This window comes from Erpetoichthys calabaricus, chromosome 6 (assembly GCF_900747795.2).
Source record: "Erpetoichthys calabaricus chromosome 6, fErpCal1.3, whole genome shotgun sequence".
Lineage (NCBI taxonomy): Eukaryota > Metazoa > Chordata > Cladistia > Polypteriformes > Polypteridae > Erpetoichthys > Erpetoichthys calabaricus.
The window spans coordinates 165317082-165344734 of NC_041399.2; the positions used below are offsets into that span (position 1 = coordinate 165317082).

The 27653-nt window shown below is 36.7% G+C and overlaps 1 protein-coding gene across 3 annotated transcripts in view; it reads left to right on the forward strand.

Annotated features, from left to right (window-relative positions):
* Nucleotides 1-27653, forward strand: part of wdr37 (WD repeat domain 37) — a 175743-nt gene that overhangs the window by 44683 nt on the left and 103407 nt on the right. For all 3 annotated transcript variants that reach the window (XM_051929340.1, XM_028804096.2, XM_028804095.2), the window contains 3 exons: nucleotides 10879-10975; nucleotides 20494-20589; nucleotides 22894-22958. In XM_051929340.1, coding sequence (XP_051785300.1) covers nucleotides 10879-10975; nucleotides 20494-20589; nucleotides 22894-22958 — 258 coding nt within the window. The remainder of the gene's footprint in view (nucleotides 1-10878; nucleotides 10976-20493; nucleotides 20590-22893; nucleotides 22959-27653) is intronic.

Consider the following 27653-nt stretch of genomic DNA (forward strand, 5'->3'; position numbering starts at 1 on the left):
AACTCATATAACATAGCTGGTCTCACTACCGTCCTATAGACCTTCCCTTTCACTCTTGCTGATACCGTCTGTCACAAATTACTCCTGTCACTCTTCTTCACCCATTCCTGCACTCTCATTTTCACCTCTCTTCAACAATCCCCATTACTCTGTACTGTTGATCCCAAGTATTTAAACTCATCCACTTTCACCAACTCTACTCCCTGCATGCTCACCATTCCACTGACCTCCCTCTCATTTACACACATGTATTCTGTCTTCTTCCTACTGACCTTCATTCCTCTCCTCTCTAGAGCATATCTCTACCTCTCCAGGGTCTCCTCAACCTGCTCTCTACTATCGCTACAGATCACAATGACATCAGCAAACATCATAGTCCACAGGGACTCCTGTCTAATCTCGTCTGTCAACCTGTCCATCACCATTGCAAATAAGAGGGCTCAGAGCTGATCCCTGATGTAATCCCACCTCCAACTTGAATGCATCCGTCACTCCTACTGCAGACCTCACCACTGTCTCACTTCCCTCATACTGTAACTATCCTGTACAACTCTTACATACTTCTCTGCCACTCCCAACTTCCTCATACAATACCACAGCTCCTCTCGAGGCACCCTGTCATATGCTTTCTCCAGGTCCACAAAGACGCAATGCAACTCCCTCTAGCCTTCTCTAAACTACTTCATCAGCATCCTCAGAGCTAACATTGCATCTGTGGTGCTCTTTCTTAGCATGAAACCATACTGCTGCTCACTAATCATCACCTCACTTCTTAACCTAGCTTCCACTACTCTTTCCCATATCTTCCTGCTGTGGCTCATCAATTTTATTCCCCTGTAGTTACTGCAGTCCTGCACATCCACCTTATTCTTAAATATTGGCACCAGTACACTTCTTCTCCACTCCTCAGGCATCCTCTCACTTTCAAAGATTCCATTAAACAATCTGGTTAAAAACTCCACTACCATCTCTCTTAAACGCCTCCATGCTTCCATAGGTATGTCATCTGGACCAACAGCCTTTCCATTTTTCATCCTTTTCATAGCTGTCCTTTGCAGTCTTCAATCTCCTTCAGATCAACTCTTCTGCATAGGATATAATCTACCTGTATTCATCTTCCTCCACTCTTGTACGTAACCCTATGTTCCTCCCTCTTCTTAAAATATGTATTCACCACAGCCATATCCATCCTTTTGGCAAAATCCACTATCCTCTGACCTTCTTCATTCCTCTCCTTGACACCATACCTACCCATCCCCTCCTCATCTCCACTGTTCCCTTCATCAACATGCCCATTAAAATCCGCACCAATCACCACTTTCTGTCCCTTGGGTACACTGTTCATCACTTCATCCACCTCACTCCAAAAATCTTCTTTCTCACCCATTGTACACCCAACTTGCGGTGCATATGCACTAACAACATTCATCATCCATCCATCCATCCTCTTCCACTTATCCGAGGTCGGGTCGCGGTGGCAGCAGCTTGAGCAGAGATACCCAGACTTCCCTGTCCCCGGCCACTTCTTCTAGCTCTTCCAGGAGAATCCCGAGGCGTTCCCAGGCCAGCCGGGAGACATAATCCCTCCAGCGTGTCCTGGGTCTTCCCCGGGGCCTCCTCCCGGTTGGACGTGCCCGGAACACCTCACCAGGGAGGCGTCCAGGAGGCATCCTGATCAGATGCCCGAGCCACCTCATCTGACTCCTCTCGATGCGGAGGAGCAGCGGCTCTACTCTGAGCCCCTCCCGGATGAGTGAGCTTCTCACCCTGTCTTTAAGGGAGAGCCCAGACACCCTGCGGAGGAAACTCATTTCAGCCGCTTGTATTCACAATCTCGTTCTTTCGGTCACTACCCATAGCTCATGACCATAGGTGAGGGTAGGAACATAGATCGACTGGTAAATTGAGAGCTTTGCCTTACGGCTCAGCTCCTTTTTCACCACAACAGACCGATGCAGAGCCCGCATCACTGTGGACGCCGCACCGATCCACCTTTTTCATCATTCATCAATGATGAATCAATTTTCATCATTCAACATTCATCATTACACCTCCAATTTCCAGCTTCATAATCATTACTCTGCCTGACACTCTTTTCACCTCCAAAACACTCTTGACATACTGTTCCTTCAGAATAACTCCTACCCCATTTCTCCTCCCATCCACACCATGATAGAACAATTTGAATCCACCTCCAATCCACCTGGCCTTACTCCCCTTCCTTTTAGTCTCTTGCACGCACAATATATCAACCTTCATTCTCTCCATCATATCTGCTAACTCTCTTCCCTTACCAGTCATACTGCCAACATTCAAAGTTCCTACCCTCAGTTCCACTCTCTTTACTTTACTCCTCTCCTCCTGCCTCAGGACACATCTCCCCCCTCTTCTTCTCCTTCTTCTTCTTCGGCCAATAGTAGCCCAATTTCCGCCAGCACCCTGTTAGCTAACAGTACTGGTAGCGGTCATTGTTAACCCGGGGCTTGACCGATCCGGTATGGAAATTTGTATTGTTGTCCGCATATTAATTTGGCAAAATTTTACACCGGATGCCCTTCCTGACGTAACCCTCCCCATTTATCCGGGCTTGGTACCGGCACAAAGAAACACACTGGTTTGTGCATCCCTTGTGGCTGGTTTACACTGCTGAATTTTTAAAAAAATTTAAATTAAGTTAGCTCCCCTTTAATTAGCAACATTTATAGAAGCCAGAGACAATAACATTCTACCTAAAACTTTTCACCAAGCATTAATTACCATGTTTCCTAAGAAAAATATTACAATGTGCATCATATTGACCTATCTCACTTCTGAATAACGATGTTAAGATACTCTCCAAATTTCTAGCTGGAAGGATTGAGAAAATGCATCCTTTGGTAAACCAAACTGGACTTATTAAAGGCAGACACTTATCTTCCAATCTTTGACACCTGTTTAATGTAATATATTCACCTACAAAGTCTAACAACCCAAAGATCTTATTATCTTTGGATGCAGAAAAAGCATTCAGTATGGTTGAATGGGACTACTTATTCAAAACAAATTTGTGTTTTGCCTGAACATATATGCATGGATCAGACTACTGTATACCAGTCCAGAAGCTTCAATTTGTATTAACAACATTATTTCAGACTAATTCAAATTCGAATGTGGTACTACACAAGGATGCCCCCGGTCACCACTGCTATTTTCAATTGCCATTGAACCATTGGCTGTTCACTTTTGAAATGCATTTGAGATAAAGGGGATTATCAGAAAAGGACTTGAACAGAAAATATCAATATATGCAGATTATATGGTACAATATACAGTATATTGGACCCACAAAATTCTGTGCCTGCAGTCCTAAGAACACTAGCAGAATTTCAAAGATATCTGGACTCAAAATGAATTTGAATAAAAGTGTGCTTTTTCCAGTGAACTCTGTAGCACCCAACATTGGATTGAACACCTTCCCTTTTATTATCACAGATCAGTTTAAATACCTAGGGGTAAACATCACAAGTAAATATAAAGCACCTTTTCAACAAAGTGTTGCTGTCTAAATGGAAAATGGTACAAATAGATGGCCACACATAAGCTTGATTCACAAAGGAAATAAAATCCTGCAGTACTTCTTTATGTTCCTTGCTTTGTACTCCAGTAAATACATGTTATCATCAATATGCTAACAACCCAATAGCCCTTCATTCACTCAGAAAATGGAACCAATGTAGGAAGCACTTCAAGACAGAGAAGCTTTTGCCTGTGGCAGATCTACACAATAACCACCCTTCTCCACCCTCTTAAAACAGTTTTTAATGTTTGGAAAATGTACAGGATTAAATCATTTAGAGATTGTATACAGATAACTAGGGGGCTTCGCTCGCCCACCCTTGGGTTCGGTTAACCGGATATACAATTTAACACTAGAATTACCAGAGCCTACGAAAAAACTCGTATATCCGGCCCACCTTAAATCGCTTCTTAAATCCGTTCACACCTCTCCGCCAGCATCCTTTGTCCTCTAAATGTGCTGATAAAAGACAAGCTGCCAGCAGCCGGCTATTCCATCCCCCCACCGACTTAGAACGTGAGCGCACTTTTCCCAGCTCTTGCCTTCATTGATTATGTGGGAGTGAAGTGGAGTTTTACAGTGGAAATAATAGATCGTCATTCTAAAGTAATCTGTGTAAACACATTGTTAAAACAGAAACTTTGTCATATTTTAGTAATAAATGTTACAAAATGTAGTAGGCATAAACTATAGAATGTGTAAAGCCCGAGTTCCAAAGATCAAATAAACACTTTCACAAAAGCTTCAAGGACAATACAACAGCTTCTGTGGCGTAGCGCGTTAAGATTTGCCTCTTAGAGCAAAACAACTCTGCCGCCTCTCAGACCTGACTTCGAATCCCCGCTAGGGATAAAATGTTGCTTTTTTTTTTTTTTTTTCTTTTTAACCTGAAACGGACATAAAATTTATAAATTGGTATGCACTGTCAGTTAATGAGATCGTTATATTTTCATGTGGGATGCTCCTTTTAAAATATTTTTTTAACAATTGAGACTGCAATTAACAGGAACAACTGTCCTTATAACTGTTATTTTTAAGATCCATAACACACAGACAGACGAGCACTGCATAATAGGGAGACAGACAGGCAGAGATATATAAATAAACAGGGAAGGCACATGTACTGAAAGAAGAAAAAAGATCAACGTGCGTTGTTCCTGTAGCACTGAATGAGCTCACGTGCTCTAACATCACCCCCCCCCCCCATCTGACTCTCTAAGTAACAACAACGCACGTTGATCTTTTTTTTCTTTCAGTACATGTGCCTTCCCTGTTTATTTATATATCTCTGCCTGTCTGTCTCCCTATTACGCAGTGCTCGTCTGTCTGTGTGTTATGGATCTTAAAAATAACAGTTATAAGGACAGTTGTTCCTGTTAATCTCAATTGTTAAAAAAATATTTTAAAAGGAGCATCCCACATGAAAATATAACGATCTCATTAACTGACAGTGCATACCAATTTATAAATTTTATGTCCGTTTCAGGTTAAAAAGAAAAAAAAAAAAAAAGCAACATTTTATCCCTAGCGGGGATTCAAACTCAGGTCTGAGAGGCGGCAGAGCTGTTTTGCTCTAAGAGGCAAATCTTAACGCGCTACGCCACAGAAGCTGTTGTATTGGCCTTGAAGCTTTTGTGAAAGTGTTTATTTGATCTTTGGAACTCGGGCTTTACACATTCTATAGTTTATGCCTACTACATTTTGTAACATTTATTACTAAAATATGACAAAGTTTCTGTTTTAACAATGTGTTTACACAGATTACTTTAGAATGACGATCAATTATTTCCACTGTAAAACTCCACTTCACTCCTACATAATCAATGAAGGCAAGAGCTGGGAAAAGTGCGCTCACGTTCTAAGTCGGTGGGGGGATGGAATAGCCGGCTGCTGGCAGCTTGTCTTTTATCAGCACATTTAGAGGACAAAGGATGCTGGCGGAGAGGTGTGAACGGATTTAAGAAGCGATTTAAGGTGGGCCGGATATACGAGTTTTTTCGTAGGCTCTGGTAATTCTAGTGTTAAAGAGATTGTTAATTTCATGGGAATTGTTACATATGCATTATTTTCACTTTTACTTTAAAAGTTCAGTAAAAACAATATTTGGAATTAACTTTTCTTCAAGATTGTATTGAATTTTGATTCTGTGTTTGGGCTTACCATCGTGACAACGCAACATATAACTGCCCGTGAGTGAATTTAATTTCTTTGTCTCCCAACTTTTTCGAATGTTTGTCCCTGCTCTTTCTCCTTCTCTTAGTTGTTGAAGTGTCTAGAACGTATACAATTGTTGTCCTGATAAAATTTATAAGAGCTGAGAGCACAGGAAGTGTGTCTGCCAAACGCATTCACACAACTGAGAAGCTAGATGACCATGGTCTTGTTTGAAAATGGTTGTAAGTAGGGTGTGACTTGAAGGAATCTAATTGCAAAAGTCACCGTCTCGCCGGGACTTGCTTCCAAAGGTTGTAAGTATGGCATGACTTGAAAGAATCTCATGTTAAAAGTCTCTGTACCGTGGGACTTCATTCCAGAAAGTCTCTCAAAATGTCACGTCTCGTCCCAAGATTTTTTATTATAATAGAGAGATGTCTTTGCCTCCAACAAACAGTTACACTCCAAATTTAGCTTCCCATCAACACAATTTTTCCACTATCTCCAAATTAGAAATTTTGCTAAATGAAATCTCCACAGTTTTCCTCACCTCCCACCTGTTTCTATTTTATGTTTTAGAATACTTTACTGTTTAACAAAACTAGATCTCTATTATTTAGTTTGTAGACAGTGACTTGTAGGGTAGATGAGTTTTGAGTGCTGTTTGATTTTGATTTACAGGAAAATTAATGTTCTATTACATTTCCTTTTATAGTAGGCCTCGGTTATAGTTCTTAGGGGCTAAAATGATTACTTCACTAGACCTTAGTACGCTTGAACATGCTACGTACAATTGCAAAAGAGTTAAACATTCCCGCTTTAGATTAATTCTTGTTTTTACTAGTGATTTGGTTTTTGTTGATGGTGTTTGCAAAACACAGTTTTTTAGAGGAAACTATTCTCTTGTAGTAAAACATCTAATTGGTAGTTCAAGTTTTGTCTTGAAAGACTGAAATTGTGATCATTAATACAGTTTTACTTTGTAGAATTTCCTGTAAAAATGATAGCTTCACTTACACTAGATTTGAATGTACACTTTGATTTATAATTTTGCACCATTACAAAGTCTTGGAATGTTTAGATCAAAAGCAATATACAGTAATCCCTCCTCCATCGCGGGGGTTACGTTCCAGAGCCACCCGCGAAATAAGAAAATCCGCGAAGTAGAAACCATATGTTTATATGGTTATTTTTATATTGTCATGCTTGGGTCACAGATTTGCGCAGAAACACAGGAGGTTGTAGAGAGACAGGAACGTTATTCAAACACTGCAAACAAACATTTGTCTCTTTTTCCAAAGTTTAAACTGTGCTCCATGACAAGACACAGATGACAGTTCTGTCTCACAATTAAAAGAATGCAAACATATCTTCCTCTTCAAAGGAAACAGAGAGGAAAGCAAACAAATCAATAGGGCTGTTTGGCTTTTAAGTATGCGAAGCACCGCCGGTACAAAGCTGTTGAAGGCGGCAGCTCACACCCCCTCCGTTAGGAGCAGGGTGAGAGAGAGAGATAGAGAGAGACAGAGAAAAACAAAACAGTGAAAAATCAATACATGCTCTCACAATTAAAAGAATGCAAACATATCTTCCTCTTCAAAGGAAACAGAGAGGAAAGCAATGTATTTTTTTTTACCTTTTTCCAAGATTCAAACTTATAATTGAAAGTATTTTAGCAAAGGAAAGCCTAGTGGTTTCCCCATCAAATTTTCTAGTGCCATTTTGACCAGCAGATTTCTTTCAAATTTTTAGTTTATTTAACTGTTGCAGTGTGCTTAAGCTTAAAAAAAATTAAGATCATAGCACCATTTGTCTATGACCCATTAAATCTTTTGTTTTCAATGAATTATTCCTTAAAACTTGCAAGTTGTTTTTTTTTTTTTATTATTTCTCATTTTTACTAACTGACTTAGATATAAGCTTTTCTACATGTCATTACACAAATTGCTGATATTAGTTTCTTATTCCTAGTAAGCTGTTACATTCATGTTTTACAGTACCTGTTTCCTTTTGTCTGATGTCACCTTTGCTTCAGGCCAGCTAAATGAGTTTTGGCAACTTAGTATGATCGTTACGGCTCGTAACCTAGGAGATCTTTACTTTTTGGAATATAATTGAACAGCTTGAAAAGAATAAGAGACAGACTTTTGTTTGCTAATTACTGTTTCGACATGTGTTTGCATGTGTCATTGACAGAATGGAGATCAACTACCCTTTTTCTGACAAAAGCAGGTCTGTAGCCAGTCCGTGCAACTGTAAAGTTGCAGTAATGTGTGGAGTTTTGCCTTGAAAGACTGAATACCTGAATCAGGCTTTTAACTAATCTAGCTTTGTCCTACGTAATTTTTTTTTTTTTTTTTTTTGAGTACTGAAACTTTCCTTTTCTAAATTGTGTTTTTTCGGCTAAATAAACTAACTACAACATTTAAGAAGATGGAGGTAAGTTTTTCTGAGATGCTGTAATTAATCAAAAAAATAGCTTCTTTAAAGTGGCTTTTCGTGGATATAAAATATAAAGTAAGTCAGATGTAGCCTCTGTAATTTCAAAGACAGAACTATACAGTAAAAACAATTAATTTTGTCTTTTGCAAGGCGACTGCTTGAACTTGTACTTCATATGACTGGAAGTTAATGAGTAATATTTGGTTTATTAGGTTGGATAAGAAAATCCTCTTAATTGTTTAATTCCCCCAAATATTTAAAAGATTCTGAATTTCATTCAAGTAACAAAGTTTAAATCTTTGAGAAGTTCAATATGTGCTTCACAGAATGATAAGAAATTATTAATTGATGTATCCATTAATCATTAGCATTTAATAAAAACATCTTCACCTTTCTGTTAATAATACCACTTTTATTGTTTAATATCTCTATATTTTCAGTTAGCATATAAATAAGTAATATGTGTGTACTCAAGCAATTAATTGTATTGTATCAATTATATGTGAGTAGTTTTATGGCTGAAATATAGAAAATTATTTCCTGTGAGTAGTTTTCCTTCCTTTTCTCAAAGGCAAGCAGATTAAATTTATGGGCTTCCCTTGCAGGTCTGCTTTGTGCCTTGCACTGCTTGAAATAGGCTATAGTTGCCAGCCACTAGATAATTAACTAAACAGATTTAGAAAATGGATGAATGAATTTAAACTATTCTGTTAATTATAAATTGTTACATTAAGATTAAATAAATGACATGAATAGATAATAAACTATACAGTAACTCCAGATTTATTCCCTGGGTGCAGAGGACTAAAACATGCTTATTTGGGGAAGCCACATGACCAGTTATGTATGACAAAGTTAAACTGTACAGAGTGTTGATCCCTAAGGCTATGATGCTTTTGTTGAGGCAGTCAAATAGAATGGAACTGGGCTGAGTACAATGACTTTATCAGGTAGCATTCTTCCCACAAAAGTATATAAAGATACATTGGGCTTTAGTAACCTTAAGAGAATAGTTCTTCCAAAATCAAAAAAATCACAATTGCTTATAATCACAAACATTAATGTGCTCCACTATTGTATTAGAAAGGTCTTTTAATGGAGCTTTACAAATTAGATGTGTGCTTCTTGAGGTTTTTGCGTAATGAATGTCCACTGTGTATATTTAGGTATTCCAGTTTTCTGCAAGCTGAAACCTCAAGCAGAATTATATAACAATGAAGTGACATTGTTTTCTGTTTAAAAAAGAAACACATGTCTAGAGCATGATGCCACAGTAACACTGTGTTTTTGTTGTTGGAGACACATAAATCTTTTTCTTTTATACCTAAACCAGTTAAGAAAGTTATCTGACATATTATCTTTTGTGGACTATATTTTATCACATTACTACATGGCTTTTGGGAAGTTTTAAAATTGATGGAGAAGAAAGATGAGAAGTCTTGTGAGTAGACAGTTCAGTTCTGGCTTGATAAAATGCACTGTTCATTTAAGACTTTCCTTAAAGGGAATACAAATGTTTTATGTAAGTTTTTAAAGAACATCTCTAAAAAATCTAAATATACACAGTAAAATAAATGATGATGATGTAATTACTTGAAATAATTATTAGTCTCTGCTATATTATATGTATTATATAAGTCCGCAGGGGTGTGTCTTATCACCATTACTGTTTACTCTGTACACAAGTGACCTGAGACAGAATAATGATCACTACTCCATTATCTATCAAGTATGATGACACCATGCTGATAGGACACATATCTGGGGAGGATGAAAGCCACTATCTAAATCAAGTGGACTGTATGGTAAACTGGTGCAATAAAAACTCTCTCACTCTGAATGTAAAAAAGACCAAAGAAATGATATTTGATTTTAAGAGACAGAAATCTGTATGTTCACATATTGTAGTTCTGGGAGAGGAGGTAGAAATAGTAATCTGAATATAAATACTTAGGAACTTACCTAGATAACAATCTTAACTGGAATACAAATACAAAAAAAATATTTTCTAAATGCAACCAGCACTTATTTCTCCTCCATAAACTCTAAACTATTTAAAGTAGACAAGGACCTCATGTTGTCTTTCTATCGCAGTATGATCCAGTCTGTGATCACTTTCAGTTTCATTGCCTGGTTTAATAGTCTGACAAACCAAAACACAAAAAAAGCTCCAGCAGATTACGAAGTACAGGTATGCAGCTAAAGTTACTGGGGCTGATATGGATGATTTGTCTAATGTGTGTCAGAGGGCAATGTTAAAGAAACTGGAAATCATCTCAACTGATGACAGTCATCCATTACATGTAGAACTAAAGTTCAGTAAATCAGGAAGGATAGTCGCTTTGAAAACCCACAGAAATCGCTCCAGAAACTTCTTTCTTCCAGTGCCATACGACTCTTCAATAAGAAATATCGGAGATAATGATTAAGGTTTTGATATATATCCTGTAACTTTTTTTTTTTTGGTGTAACTATGTATTATCTAACTGCCTTACCTTAACCTCTAAACCTTGTCTGTTTTATTTCATTCTGTCTATTATTAGATGCAACTGAGAAGGCAAATTTCATGTTTTTCTTGTGTAAACATGACTAAATAAAGAAATCCTAAACCTTATATTAAGATGTCCTTTTAGTAAAATGTTTTCCTGACTTTTTTATTCAGTTTTGTTTTGAAAAGTAAAATCTAAGTTTTAAAATATTGAGTCAATTGAGTTTATTTATTACAGGATTCAAAGTTACCTCCATCTGTACGGCAAAATCTTCTTGAGCTGTTTGGCCAAATAGAGAGGGAGTTTGAAAATTTGTACATTGAAAATGTTGATTGTAAGTAATTTTTTAAAATTACAATCTGAATGTATATTGAATATTTTAAAACCTTGTTTTTATTATTGTGTATATTCATCACTCTGTATATGAAATGATAAATTATAAATACTATGAACTTTACTTTAGTCCAATCTTTGTATGAAAAATGATAACAAATGGAAATATTATTTTGGCTTTTGATTTTGATTAAACAAAATGCCAACAAAATGGTGTCAGATTGTTAAACTTTTATTGTCCTGCTTTTATTGTCACCTAGCCAATTGTTATAACCACTGCCTTATTAGGAATAATCTGGTAATATTAGAGTGGGCAGTAGTTGAAAATCAAAGTTAGATTCAGCAAAGAACCATTTTAAGGTATGCTTCTCTAATATTTTATTTTCATTTTCATTTTTCTCTGCCTTTTGGTTTAGACACTATCTTCATACTTTGAAATATATTTTAACATTTAGTGGTCTAGTTAGCATAATTATTATTTATCTTTGTAACTGCTTAATCTAAACTAGGAATTTTACAGTTTATGATTCGTATGTCTATGTAGCTTCTAGGATATTATAAAACTAGTTGTGTTACCTGGAAGGACATTTCTTAACATAATGGGCTTTAGTTACAGTTCTCTCGAATTAACCAAGTGTATCAGAAGTATTATGTAATTAAGTGCTTTTCTGTATACATTATTTGTAGGTTTTTTTATATTATTGGCAGGCAGTGTGTTGTAGAGTGGAACATATAACCAAGATGAGAGCCAGTAATCAACAGTATAAAGAAGTGCTTGCTAACTATTGAGCTTTGCATCTTCGTTGTGGTTTGCCACACTTTCTCCTTTCATTTTACAGCTTTATTACGTCTCTTTTTTTCCTGTCCAGGACACCGCCACATCCACCCTGTAAGCTACTGGTGCTATTCGCATGGTCAGTCAGTCACTTCTACTGCGTCCTTCATTTGCATAAAGCATGCTCTCAGCATAGTAAAGAGCATGTAAATTAGCATAATATTAATAAATATTTTCAAACAAAAATATATATAGACAAATTAAAACAGTCTTTGGTTAATTTTCTTTTTCTGTTAAATCACCAAATTTCAATCAAATTTGTCAAGGCGTTTTAGAGATTTAGGTGTATCTAGTTTTTGTATTGTAGGAAGGGTTTTATCTTAAATCCGGGGTCTCCAACTCTGGTTCTAGAGCGCTAATGTGACTGCAGGTTTTCTTTCTAACCCTTTTCTAAATTGGTGATCAGTTTCTGCTACTAATTACCTTCTTTCCCCTTCATTTTATTCATTTTATTTTGACTTGTTTTTTAAGATTCAGTCCTCTAAATTGTTTCATTTTTTTTCTTAAATGGGACCCTACAGAAATGATTTGTGAAGTGAACCAACAGATGACCAGCTAAGTCGGGGCCTCAAACTCCAACCAACTTGTTAATTAGCAGATAATTCTTGTTATTAATTAAACCATTTATTTAATTCCATGGCTTGCTGGTGTTCTCATTCTCCACAGCAGACATTTCCACAACAGTTGATTTTCTTATTTCTAAGAACACCTTCAAAATGACCTGTGGACCTGAGCAGATTGAGATTACTGAGACTTCCAACTTTCTTTTTTTTCAGGTATTATATGATGGACACAGATTGCTTGTCTTGTTTTGTATCTCATTATTGATTGGCTGCTAATTAAGGAAAAAAGAAACAATTAAGGGGCCTGAGTTAATTAGCAACAAAAACTGATCACTAATTAAGTAAAGGATTAGATTTAAAACCTACAGCCACACTAGCGCTCCATAACCTAAGTGGGATACTTGATTTTGATCATTCGATATGTCCTTTCTTAGCAGATGTGCATCTGCCCTAGACGTACCATCCTGACAAATTTCAGTATTTTAACTAAATGATAGCATTTTTGTTGATGAATGATTTAGTGAGTCAATTTATTTCTGTACCTCAATTTTACAAATATTATGTAGTTATAAATGTCATCATGCTGAAATATCAAAGATGTGCTCATGTATCATTGCCATTTCATGCATAAATTAAAATGTGAGAAACTGTTTATTGCTTTTGTCACATATACCTTCAAATCTAGGCCCAATTACTGTCAGTATAAAATGTCAACTTTCTCTCAGTGTTTTCTACAAAATAGATTCCAGTTAGGTTGTATGATGTGTGTATTTATATGAAGGTGCTCTGAGATAAACCTCCCTTTATTTCCTGCTTCCATAATAAGCTTTTATTTTCAATAACCCTAAAATTGTATTAAGAGTTAATAATAATAATAATAATAATACATTTTATCTATACAGGACCTTTTCCTATGCGCAAGGCTCTTATTTAAACAGCAGGGTACATGTGACATTGGGTACAAATATCTCTGTGTGGAACACCAAGCAGATAAATACAGGAGATAAAAAGCATTAAATAGAATAAGACTATATACCAGAGTAAAATACTAAATTCAATACTAAAAGAAAAGCCTGAACAAATAACGTAATTTGTGATACAACACACAAAATATCCTGAGCATCTGGACTGAGTGGTAAACTGAAAGAAGGGGCAGAATGTTAGGTTAAGTTAAAAGACCTCCTAAACAGACGAGTTTTCAGTTGTTTTAGAAGAATGAATTGAGTCAGCTGATCTAATTAATTCAGAGATGGCATTCCAAAGTCTGGGTGCTACACAGCTGAAGGCCCTGTCACCCATAGAGTGCAGGTTAGTGTGGGGCACAACAAGATTGCCAGAATCAGAGGACCTTAGTGGGAAAACTGGAACAAAGCGATGGAGAAGGTCACTGATGTAGTCTGTTGCAAGGCCATTTAAAGCTTTGTTGGTCAATAAAAGAAATTTATATTACTTTCTCTAAGATACAGGAAGCTAGTGAAGGCAAAGCAAGATGGGTGTTTTGTGCTCGCTGTTGCTGTGTTCTTAGTTGACTGGATATATAGTTCATTCATGTCCTTGTATTGTTTTATTTTTAACTTTTGTTATTCTTTTTTGTATGTTAATCTAGCTGTCAAACAAGGTTGTACAGTTTACTTGGAATAAAAAAAGATATAAAATATTCATTTCAGCAGTTACCCTGAGCCTGCAATTTATTGTACCTGAGGATAGTTATCTTCTTATTTGTTCTTCACAATCATGCAAAATAGCTTTATATGAGTCCATATTTAATGATTTATATTCTGCTGTGTTCTATAGTCATGTACTGTATATATCACTTAAAATATCAAAGGCAAACTTTTTTTCATATTTAGTTTGAGTCTATTTCTGAAAATATTAGTCTAACCTTTGTTTGTGGCTCTATCATCTGGTAGCTTTTTGCATGTTGCTCGCCTGGCAACAAGTGTTTCAGTTTACACAAAACAGTGAAATTCCTTGAAACAATGTGTTAAACAAAAACAGTAAACAGAAGGAAAGCTTTAAAAAAGGAGACAGATAAGCAAATGGGTTCTTGCTATCTTGATTTCCAGTCCTCAAACTTACAATAGTAGATACAGAACAAAGATACTATTTAATCTTCAAATGAATCTTAGCAGTTTAGCTTAAATATTAGTTCAGCATTTCCTTTATTACATTATTGTAATCCAAAAAGAAAAAATACTGGTTGTGTGCTGCTCGGTTTCCACTGAGGGAAATTGTAGTGACAGTTAGCTCTTATTTGAAAACTTATGTGATGAATTCTACATGGACTACAAAATATATTTCTTTGATAGCATGAAAAAAAGTATTTTAAAGATGTTAAATTTTAACTTTAATACACATCAAACCACTAAATAAATAGTTGTTGGTGTATTTTGCAAAGACCAAATACTGTAATTAAACATGTATTGCAGGCAAAAAAAAAGGTTTATGATAAAGATAAAAATTGTCTTTCTGGTTGTATGGATCTGAACATTTAAAATAATGTTTAAATATTCTCCAAATATGAAGTTTTATAGAACAGCAGTTCCCAAACTGTGGGCCATAGCACCCCAATATTGGACATCTTTTGCAACCGTAACAATTCTAAAAATAATTCAAAATATGTAGAAATAATAATACCACCATTATAATAGCAATATCCAACTCTTTTACTAAGTTAAGTGTTTCTCTGGTGCTATGATCAGTTTAATCATATTTAAAGATGTGCCACTGACGAGACCGAACAATATCATTTTGTGAACAGACCTGAATGAACTCATACAGACATCAGGCAACAAGTGTAGATGCATATGAATCACGTGAATATAACTGGCTTGTTCCATTTGTGATGTGTGAACTAGTCAGGCCAATCAACATGCATAAAAGAAGTCACATGGTCAAAATTTGTGTTTTCTGATTTTTGTTTGTATTCTTATATTAATCGCTGTGTCTGTGTTCTTGAACATCGAACCTCCTCCATATGGTGTTGTGATCAAAATAGTTTTTAAAAGTTGTTGTTCTTATCCTCCTAAAAATGGACAAGTTTTTATTGAACTTTAATAAGCACACTAGGACTGAAAATGAAGAGGATGCACCACAAACTATTTGGCAGGTGTGTGAAGAAGCTGAAGTGTATTTAAGTGTTAATAATATAAATTACTTTGAATTGAATAAATTACCACGTACGAAAACATCAACACACATTTAATTTGAAATGGTCAGTCATCATAGTCAACTAATTTGGAAAATTAGACTCCAATTGAGGCTTGTTATTGTTCCTTCCTCTGTCACACCTGCAGAAACCTTAATATGATTTTTACTTAAAGAGTGTAAGCTTATTACCCACACTCGCTTGGAATTCATTCCCATTGTAAAGAACAAATGTAAACCCTAGTCCCCATAATGAATGAGATCCAATGGCTTAATCCCATCTGTCGGTGTAAAATACGTTAATCCATTATGTGTAGCATGTGTGCAGCCAACGAGCACCAGACATGTAAGGGCACCACAGACCTGTTAATCTCATGTGTGATAGGCCTGTCAGAATTTATTTTTTGCTGTGCATGGCCATGAATAGACCCCATGATATCCATCCCCACTCCATCTAGTGGTCCACATCGAGGACCTTCTGTGTGAATAGGCAGGATTATACTGCAGATGTTGCAAAATGAGTTACAGTAATCCCTCGCTACTTCGCGGTTCACTTTTCGCGGATTCACGACTTCGCGGATTTTTAAATACAAGTGATTGCCCGCCTATCGCGGAAGTTATGTTCCAGACCCATCAGCAACAGGAGAAAATCCGTGATATAGAAAGACCATATAAATAAACATTTTTTTAGTTTAAGCCTTAAAATACCCATCCCACATGCTTTAAACACATGTAAACTTATAAAACACACTTTGTTAACACATATGATATGTGGATATCGGGCTAAGGATATGAGTAACATCTCACTATTATAAAACATTTTAACTTCACGCAAGACAAGACAGTGAGACAGGAAAATTGGTGATGTACACCTAAAAGCCTGATTGTACAGGCTTTTAAATTATTGACACGCAGAGCGACAAGCAGCACATAGCCAGCACAAAGTCCACTTCTCCTTAGCGTTCATTCAGCTCCCCACCCCCTTGACAATGCGAACTGCGCTTCCGGGGAGGGGGGGTTTGAGCGAAGGTGCGTTCAGCTCTCACACACCCCCCCCCCACACACACACACACACTCCTCGAGCAGAGAGACAAGCAGGCATTTTGGCAGAAGCAGCACAAAGTCCATTTCTGCTCAGTGTGAGTTCAGCTGCCCCCCTTCACAAAGCGAGTGCAGACACATTGACGTCTGATCGCTGCGTGCAGTGTGCAGTGTTGGTCTGAGGTGTTTAAGAATGTAGAAAGTGTTTAAGAGCATAGGAAGTGTTTATAAGAGTGTGGGAAAGGTTAACAAGAGAGTGAGAAAGGTTTATAAGAGTGTGGGAAGGGTTTATAAAGCCTTAAAATATGTATAAATAATAAAATAAATATAGGTCGCTACTTCGCGGATTTCACCTATCGCGGGGGGGCTCTGGAACGTAACCCCCGCGATAGGTGAGGGATTACTGTATACATTTATAATAGTGGATAAGGAAATCGGCTGAAATGGAATCTGTGAACAGCGAGTATTTACTGTACCAATATTATAAATGTGGGCATTTCAAATAATTGAACTGGGCATTTACAAAAATGTTTCTCCCTGTGTCTGTCACATATTGGTACCTTGCTTGTTGAAAACCGTATGTGTGGTTCTTTTTATAATATACTATATATTTACATATATACTGTATATACAGTATATGCTATAATAAAAGGTAATGGAAATGTAATTATTAAAATGCCAGTTTCTAGTGTATTACTAAATTATATACTGTATTTTTCGGTCTATAAGACGCACTTTTTTTCCCAAAAGTGAGTGGAAATGTCTGTGCGTCTTATGGAGCAAATATTGTGTCACAGACCGTGATGTGTATTACCTGACCTGTCAGCGGTAGCGACAGCTGTTAGAAGAGGAGGTGGTAGGCCCATGAGAAACCCCTGGGGACACTTAACACTAGAATTACCAAAGCCTTTGAAAAAACTCGTAAATCTGTCCCACCTTAAATCCCTTTGCACCTCTCCGTCAGCGTCTTTTGTCTTGTAAATGTGTCGATAAGCAGCAAGCAGCCAGCTATCACATCCCCAACCGCCGCACAGTTTTCTCAGCTCAAGTCTGATTACCTGCGTGTCAGTTGCTTAGAGTTGTATAGAGTGAGAAGTCAACTGAGGTGAACTCAGATGATGACTAGGGTTCTACATTGGAGAAAGAATGCACGTCACACTTTTGCCATGGCTGTACTTTGTATATGTACACGGGAAGCTTTGCAGTCTACTTGTGACTTTACGCTGTAGGAAGATAAGTAAATAAATCAAGGTAAATAACATTCGATCTGGCTCTTATATATAAAGTACAGCGACGTCAGCTTCCACCTGCAGCTATAAACTCTTCAGTATGTGAGCGACTCTTCACGCTAGTGTTTAGATCTGGATGGTGCATGTGTACTGTCGCTCGCGTACTGAAGAGTCTATAGCTGCAGGTGGAAGTTGCCATTATGAAATGCCTTGGATGGAACTGAAGATAGTATCATATATGAAGATAGCGAAGAAAGTGATATCAGTGATTGTGAGCAACTGAGCTTCATAAATTCTGACACTAGTGATGAGGAGTTCTTGGGGTTTCCAGAAAACTAGAAGAGTGCTTGAACCTTAAAGTCTCTCCTCATTTGTTAATGACACTGATGATGGTTCTTAGTACCGCTGTTGACTTTACATGGTTGAAATATTATTCTGCTATATTTTATTAAATATATTAGTATACCATTTGGTTCAGAATATTTTTTTTCTTCTTTTCCTCCTCTAAACCTAGGTGCGTCTTATGGTCAGGTGCATCTTATAGTGCAAAAGATACAGTACTTCATATTTCAAATACATTGTTGAATGAATAATAGTTAAGGGCTTATTTTGCTGCTGTTTTTTTTTTAATGAACAGAAATAACTGGCTGTGCCACAGATTTACAACATAATATTAATGCCTTTATGCAAATATGTTTTATATTTGGCATTCTTGCCACATATTCTGAATTTAGAACATGAAGTAACCTTCTTTTTTAGTTCTTTAGTATAGTTAACTATTCATTCACATTTAGCTTGTGTGGAATTGACCTCCTCTTGCAAGATATCCCTCACTCCTCCTCACCTCTTTTATAGTTTGTTTTCCCCTATTTGTGATTTATGTAACATGTACAGTACTCCGGAGCATGCCCAAAATGAAATATGTACATAGATAAGTAGAATCATATGCAATATATGTTATTACATTTTTTAAATTAATTTTGCATGCTTGGAATCACATGATATTCAAAAGGTATATTTCGCAGAGAGTATCTAATTTACAAGAAATGTCGTTTTTTTTTTTTTTTTTTTTTTTTTTTTATTTAGTGTGAGCGTTAGCAAATATTTAGGAAAGTGTTTTACAAATTTTCTTCAGCTCTGCACACTTCTTTGTGACCAAAGTACAAATATTGCTTTTTCCAAAAATACAGTATACAGTAATCCCACTCTGTTGCGGGGGTTGCGTTCCAGAACCCCCTGCGAAAGGTGAAAATCTGCGAAGTAGAAACCATATGTTTATATGGTTATTTTTATATTGTCATGCTTGGGTCACAGATTTGCACAGAAACACAGGCGGTTGTAGAGAGACAGGAACTTTATTCAAACACTGCAAACAAACATTTGTCTCTTTTTCAAAAGTTTAAACTGTGCTCCATGACAAGACAGAGATGACAGTTCTGTCTCACAATTAAAAGAATGCAAACATATCTTCCTGTTCAAAGGAGTGTGCGTCAGGAGCAGAGAATGTCAGAGAGAGAGAGAAAAGCAAACAAATCAATAGGGCTGTTTGGCCTTAAAGTATGCGAAGCACCACCGCACAAAGCAGTTGCAAAGAAGGCAGCAGCTCACACCCCTGACGGAGCAGAGAATGTCAGAGAGAGGGAGAGAAAGACAGATAAAAACAAACAATCAAAAATCAATATGTGCCCTTCGAGCTTTTAAGTATGCGAAGCACCGTGCAGCATGTCGCTTCACGTAGCAGCTGCACAGAAGGGAGCAACATGAAGGTAATCTTTCAGCATTTTTAGACGAGCGTCCATATCGTCTAGGTGTGCGAACAGCTCCCCTGCTCACACCCCCTCCATCAGGAACAGAGAATGTCAGAGCGAGAGAGAGAAAAGTAAAAATCAATACGTGCTGTTTGATCTTTTAAGTATGCGAAGCACCGTACAGGAAGCATATCGCTTGATAAAGCAGCCATATGTAAGCCCAGCAAAGAAGAGAGCAATGTGAAGGTAATCTTTCAGCGTTTTTTGAGGAGCGGCCGTATCCTCTAGGGGTGCGAAGAGCCCCCGTGCTCACAATATATTTGAGGAGTTTTATTTAATAGGTAATACACGCTCTGGTTGGGTAGCTTCTCAGCCATCTGCCAATAGCGTCCCTTGTATGAAATCAACTGGGCAAACCAACTGAGGAAGCATGTACCAGAAATTAAAAGACCCATTGTCCACAGAAATCCGCAAACCAGCAAAAAATCCGCGATATATATTTAAATATGCTTACATATAAAATCCGCGATAGAGTGAAGCCGCGAAAGTTGAAGCGCGGTATAGCAAGGGATTACTGTCTTAAACTAGAAGCAATGATGCAGAGACTTTAGTGGAAAATAAAGGCTTATATGGAATGCTTATGTCACAGACATGCATGTGAAAAGTTTTAGAATTAGAATGAATTGTTTATTACGTTGTCAGTGGAAAGTTCAAGAAATGTAGCATTTTACAGTTTTACAGCACTAACCAAGACAGGATTAATGAAACTGACGAACGAGCTTTAAAAGAAAATATATGTGTTAAATAATGGGTGTTGTCCTTTTTACAGTGTACACCACAATATTCAGTTATTTTGATATGATCATGTTTACTTGGTTTTAAAAAATATTACTTTATTTTTTTAAAGTTAATGCTTATTGTAGTCCATGCAATGTACATTATATTTTATTTTGTAGTACGGAGGGAAATTGACACTCTTAATGAGCGCTTGGCTGCTGAAGGACAAACTTTTGATGGTGCAGACTTGAGCAAAGGACCATTAAAGGCCAAAGGTAGGAAGTCTCATCTGAAGCAATTGATAATTGAGATTCTTTTAAATTATTTTGACATATATAACTACTTTTTATCCTCGTTGCCTCATTATTTTGTGCATTTTATTGCTTAGCATATCCTATACAATTTTCAATTGATGTAAAACTCTTAAACAATTTGCAATATATAATCTTTTATTGGCTAATTGAACAGTTTACAATATGAACACTTTCGAGGCAGCTCAGGCACCTTCTTCAGGCAAGTTCGCCTGATGAATGGGCCTGAGTTTCCCCGAAATGTTACAAATTGTAATCTGTTCAGTCAGCCAATGAAAAGATGTCATTTTGCTTCAGTTCTCCTTGCGTCCATAATGGCTAACACGGTAAAAAACCCTACTACTACAATATGTAATCTGTAACATCCATTAGATAATTTATTTCCAGCAAAAAATTATAATCTTTATATTTAATATAGAAATGGTAATGCTGTTGAAACACTTGAAAAAAGTGTTATTTTGTGACAAATACTGTTTGAAAAGCCAGGCACAGTATATCATATTGTAAAGCAGCCTTTTTAAATAGAGGTAAAACCTGATTCAGGGATGTCTGTTTTATAACAATGGGTAGACCCTGAAGCACCGCGGCACAAAGCTGTTGAAGGCGGCAGCTCACACCCCCTCCGTCAGGAGCAGGGAGAGAGAGAGAGAGATAGAGAGAGACAGAGTTTGTTTTTCAGTCAAAAATCAATACGTGCCCTTCGAGCTTTTAAGTATGCGAAGCACCGTGCAGCATGTCGTTTCAGGAAGCAGCTGCACAAAAGATAGCAACGTGAAGATAATCTTTCAGCATTTTTAGACGAGCGTCTGTATCATCTAGGTGTGCGAACAGCCCCCCTGCTCAATCCCCATACGTCAGGATCAGAGAAAGTCAGCGCAAGAGAGAGAGAAGAGTAAGCAATCTAGCTTCTCAGCCATCTGCCAATAGCATCCCTTGTATGAAATCAACTGGGCAAACCAACTGAGGAAGCATGTACCAGAAATTAAAAGACCCATTGTCCGCAGAAATCCGCGAACCAGCAAAAAATCCGCGATATATATTTAAATATGCTTACATATAAAATCCGCGATGGAGTGAAGCCGCGAAAGGCGAAGCGCGATATAGCGAGGGATCACTGTATATTACTTGAATTGGTTAAGGCCTTTAAATGCAACTCCAAATATTTTCTGATGTTAATCTTGTTGCCAATTGCTGTTCTTCAGTTTTGTTTCATCCTCAGTCACACCCTTGTGCAGCAGGGATATTAGAAAACAGTTGAAGTCTTCAACAGTGTAACCAAGTACAGGTCCTAAATGGCTGAAAGGTTAAAGTTTAGCATGATGGTGGCAAAATGCTAAATGGCAACAAGTAAAAAGCCATTCTTTGTGAGGAAAGTAGAAAGTAGATGCCTTTAACCTACTTTCTGTCACATTACAAATAATGATGTTGGTAAATAGAATCAGCAATGTTCCACTTAATAATATTATAAAGATTTTTTATTTTTATTTCTTCTCAGTAGTTGCCTTAAGTGCAGTTACTTGGATGACAGGCAAACATTTATGTGGATAAAATGGAAGGTTGCCAATTTCAGCCGATTCCTGAGAACTCACATTTTGTGAAAACAATGTGTATACCCTTATTGAAATCTACCGTAAACCCAAAGAATATTACTGCATGAGCAGTCAGTGAGCATGTTTACTATTATTGCTGTTATGTTATAGCAAAATCTGCTGTAATAATTTCACTATTGTTCGTACAGTAATTACCCTGTAAACCAGTAAATATTGCAGATTTTATTTAATATATAAGCTTTCAAACTGTCACATCTCTGTCTTTGCTCTTGGAAAGAGTTTTCCCTATTTTGAAAGAGTCAGAGTTTGGCCACCTTTACTGAATGAGTTTTTATGCCAGTATTAAATTTGAATCTTCACTACAGTTGTGTATCTCACTGCCACACTGATGTAATAATAATCTTTTGACACCACAACATTTCTGTAAAGTAGTCTACATTAACTACTAAAGATTCTTGATCATTTTGTATGTTTATGCTATGCAACCATACTACTTCCTTTCTACATCATCTGATTGCATTAACCATAACATTTATTTTAAACTAAATATAACAACTGGATTTGTTTCTACTGCAGAAGTCTATATTCCTTGTCGGTAGAACCAGTAAATATAATCTTGCTCTTTTCTCCATTACCTGTATCCAAGTAAACCTTTACCTAATTGCATATCACAGTGTCATTTAAATATGTTAATTAGTTGCATATGTTCCTTTCACAGCAAGTCATAGCACCAGTCAGCTGTCTCAGAAACTGAAGACAACATACAAGGCGTCAACCAGCAAGGTAAAAATTTCTTACACATGGCTGGCTGAGATACTGTATTTGACTACTGTATATTACAAAATATTTTCAGACATGTCAAGTACACTGAATTGTTTATTGATGTTTGTAAAGGTGGTAAAATTATGGGAATCAGGCAAGTGGGATATTTGAAAACAAGGGGATATACATAACATATATTGTATATTGGTATTACTGTTCTACAGTTGCTTGATTGCATTTGAGATCTGCATACAACATTAATGTAGAAGAAAACTGAATCAAACATCCATAAACAATAGTTGGTAGGACAAGTGAACCACATGGGTTAGTATTCCTAGTTGTATAGTTTTGTCTCTTATATTAAAGTAATAGGATGATTGTGTACTAAAACCAGAGAGAAATATATTTATGTGTTGTCAGAACAACCTATTGCAAAATTTCTTTACCTGAATTGATCAAATAATTACAAATGCTTCTTTATGAAATAAACCTGGATGTTTGACAAAACCAACATACATTATTTAGTGTTTTTATAAATTATTAGCAATGGTATGCTTTTGTCATGTTAAAGATGCAGTTACATGATAAAGACAAACTATAAATTTATATCTACATTACCTTAAATTACTAAAGCAATATGTATCGGTTAATGAAGTATTTTTTATAGAAAGCCTAACATAAGAATGGTCATAACAAGGGAAGTATTTACAAAAAGTTAATTGTTTAATACAGTTACAATTGCACATGTTACAAAAATATTGTTATTCTTGTACCGCCTTCTTGATATGAGTTATGTTCCAAACAGTGAGATAGAAATCTTTCTTTTGCAGAAGAAACCTCCTAAGTTATTTAAACGTGCCTTAAAAAGTAGAATATATAAAAGGTTGATGTTGAGTGCTTTTCAAACATATTCATGCCTTCTTAGAGTTGAGCCATAATAGTATCCAAAAAAAGAAGCATGATATGGACATTTGTAATATCACAATTTCAGTTTTTGGCTTTTATGTACAGTAAATCCATAAGTACAGATAAAATTAGGATGCATGCTATACCATTTGACTTCAGTCATCCATGTCATCCAATCATTAGTATATGTTGCTTCATGATTGTTCAGTTTGGAAAAGAAACAAAGCATGTCAACAGTGAATGTGCTGAAATGTAAATCAATGTAATATAATAACTTAAGGATGCTTGATATTGGCCAAAGGCTTTGTGAGAGTGGTTTTGGCCATTTTAACTACAAATCAGATTAATGCAACACAGAAATTCATTCCAACATTTAAAATAGCACCAATGACCATTAGTCAGTAAATGTTTGTGGAAAAGATCATTTAAAAAACATTCCAGAGGTAATCTAAAAGTATATTTCATATATAACTACAAATGTAAAATCATGCAAGAAAAGTGTATATAAATGCATGAGAATTATTTACTAATCTCATTATCTTTTATATCTGAAAAGGCATGGTTCCATTATGTGCAGTTGGTCATGCAGGCTCCCCTAACACAAGTGTTTAAATCAGGCAGAATGAGTGGTGAAACAAATGTGTTTCAAGCACTCTTCTGTTTCCGGATAGTTTGTCCATAGTGCATAGATCGATACGCCAGTAATAATTTTATATTTTGATGGGTTACTAACTTATACCTGTAATTTCTGTTAATGGTGCTTCTCTAATTTTTTAATTCTTATTAGTAAATATAATACATTTGCATTAAACATTGTACTTCCCTCTTTAGAGTATAATTTTAATCCAGTTAGACTTGTCACTTTAAAATTGTCAGTTAAAGGGTAAGTTCTGTATTTTTCTAACCAAAGTTATTTCTTCACAAACATGGTATATATGCTTTTGCCATGCAAAATTGTGTTCTAAAGTTAAGCAGTTTCTATAAATTTAAAAAAATGCATTCCCGGTCGTAGCATTTTATAATGTAACCTATGGGACACTGAGCACCACTGGAAAATAAGTCTAAAAACTTACCACATATGTCTTGTTTGAAGCAGCAAAAGAAGATGTGCCTTCTGTGTTTCTAACACGTTTGTGACAATAAAAGGGAACTGGAAATAATCACTTTATCGCATATTCGTGATACTATTTTTCTCAGGGTAAGGATACGTTTTCTTTTTGCTTGTGTGAAACCAGTAGCCTTCGTGGAAGGAGTTCTCACATAAATATGGAAGTAAAACAACACATAACTAAGTACATGGCACAGTTTACTAGGGATGGGCAGATCAATACCACAGTAATCGATACTTAAACTGTACTCATTTGGTATCGAGTACCATTTAAAAATTTAGATTCCTGTTTTTTTCTGTAAGATATGGTAGCAAGGTTCTGGTGGAGACATAGAATGTACTAACACACTTTCCGCTCTCTCATACTGAAATGAGCAGAGTGATGGGCCGTGATGTTAGAACATCAGAAACCCATGCCCCTTGCACAAGTGCAGATTATTTGTGACAATGGCAGACCAAAAGCATAGTAAGGAAAAGAATACAGCCTCCAGATGCTATATGAGTGAGAAGAAGCAGTATAGTGGCTAAACAAGCAGCCCATTTAAAAAGCAAACATGCTGACCAACAGAAAGACAAATGGCAATTTAGCTGCAATCAGTTCCAGATAAGGGATGTTGCAGGAGAGTGTTTTAAAGAGGCAGGAGACACTATTCAAGTAACTGCTGCTAGCAGGGTAAGGTAGACATGGGGTTACTGAAGACTTTTTAGTTGAGTTTATCATGTTGCCATTTACCACACATTAATACTTATGAAACATAAAACCTGTTGTTAGCGTAATGGAGGAGACATAATAGTATAAATCATAACTGTCAGAGCATTTTGTCATGGGTTCTGTCTGTTTTGTTTCTTCTTCTGATTAAAATGAATGGTATAATATAACCAATATACATGAATAAGAATGCTAAATCATCTTAACAGTATGCAAAATACTTAATAGGTATGCCTAACCTGAAGATGAAAACTTTCACTGAGAGTATTTTTTCTTTCCAAAAGATAAGTGCCAGGGTAAATGATTATAAACATATACATTATTTTGCATTAGTGGATTAATGGATTTAAAAGTACTTTTATTGGTAACAACACCTAGTGTAATAAAATATAATTTTTCTAGTTAATTTTGTATTGTTAAAATTATATTATGCTTCTGTCTCCTCACATAGTCCAAACACTTGGTTGGATTGACAATGTTAAATTGGCCCCTGATTTGTGTGCATGCTTGTGTGTGTTTGTCTTGTCCAGGAATTGTTCCTGCCTTGTACCCACAGAGGCAAAATAGGATTAAGTGTAAAAACATCAATACTATTTTTTTTCTAAATGCAAATTTGAAACGTAAATGAATGTAAAATTAATATGACAAAATCTTTCTCTATAAAAAACAGAAGGGCAGAAAATAATAGAAAATGCAAATGTGGTGTAACAATAGCGCATTCTTGCGCCCGACCCAGCACAGACTCACACGGAGGCACATATAAAAATCAAATAAATGATTATTTTTCTTCGTCTGTGGGCTACACCTTCCTCGTACCCACAGACACAAGACAGTCCCAAATAAAGCAGAAAAGTATCACAAAACATGCCCTTCTGGCACCACCACTCCTCCCTTGAAGCTTCGTCATCTCCTCCTGACTCTGGCCACTGAGTGGTGGAGGCTGGCCCCTTTTATAGCCCACCCGGAAGTGTTCCAGGTGCTTGACCACCTGGTTCCAATTGCACTTGGTGAGGCTCAAGATTTGTCCAGCTGGGCTCCGGGATCCATGCAGCTTCCCCCTGTCGGCTACCCCAGATCCCAACAGGGCTATGGAGGACTGTCATCTCCCATGGAGCCCTGCGGGAAACTGAGGCACCATCATCAGCCAGGGAGGCTACCACCAAGCATCCCAGGAGAGGTATTGAGTAGTCCATGGTTGCTCCCCCGGAACATACGTTGAAGGGGCGACCAGGCCGTCCGCCACAGTGGTAATATTATTTTCTTTGTAAATGTTAGTGTTCTAAGGGGATCGGTTTAAGCACTTTCTTGAAGTGTTTGCCTCTTTCACATGTACTGTATTAAACAAATAACCAAGTCTTTATGAAAATGTCAAAGTTCATATTATCTTTATTATGTTTGTATGTTCATTCTGGGCAGCATGGTGGTGCATTGGCAATGTTGCTGCCTCACAGTAAGGAGACCGTGGTTTGCGACCCAGATCCTCCCTGTGTGGAGTTTGAATATTCTCCCTGTGTTTGTGTTGGTTTCCTCCCACAGTCCAACAACATGCAGGTTAGGTGAACTGGCAAAACTAAATTGGCTGCACTGTGTGTTTGGTGTGTTCTCCCTTAAATGGATGGGTGCCCTGTGCAGGGTTTGGTTCTGCTTTATACCCTATTGCAGCTGGGATAGGCTCCAGCACCAACCCCCCCCCCAAACCACCCCGGCAGTCCTTGTCTGGATAAATGGGTTAGAAAATTACATGACATGTTCATTCTATTAATTTATATTTTGTAATTTGTGACAGTGACCTAGATACTCTGTTGTGATATTAGATAATTTAAATACAGACCGGCCCATTAATATTAGCCATTCTAAAACACTATCATCATTTGAAAACAAATTCCTATGCTCTTTAAAAAATACTCAGTATCGGTATTGAAAATCTGACACATACTCTGTATTGGTATCGAAAATCTGACACATAAATTACATGCATTGGTATCGATTTCAA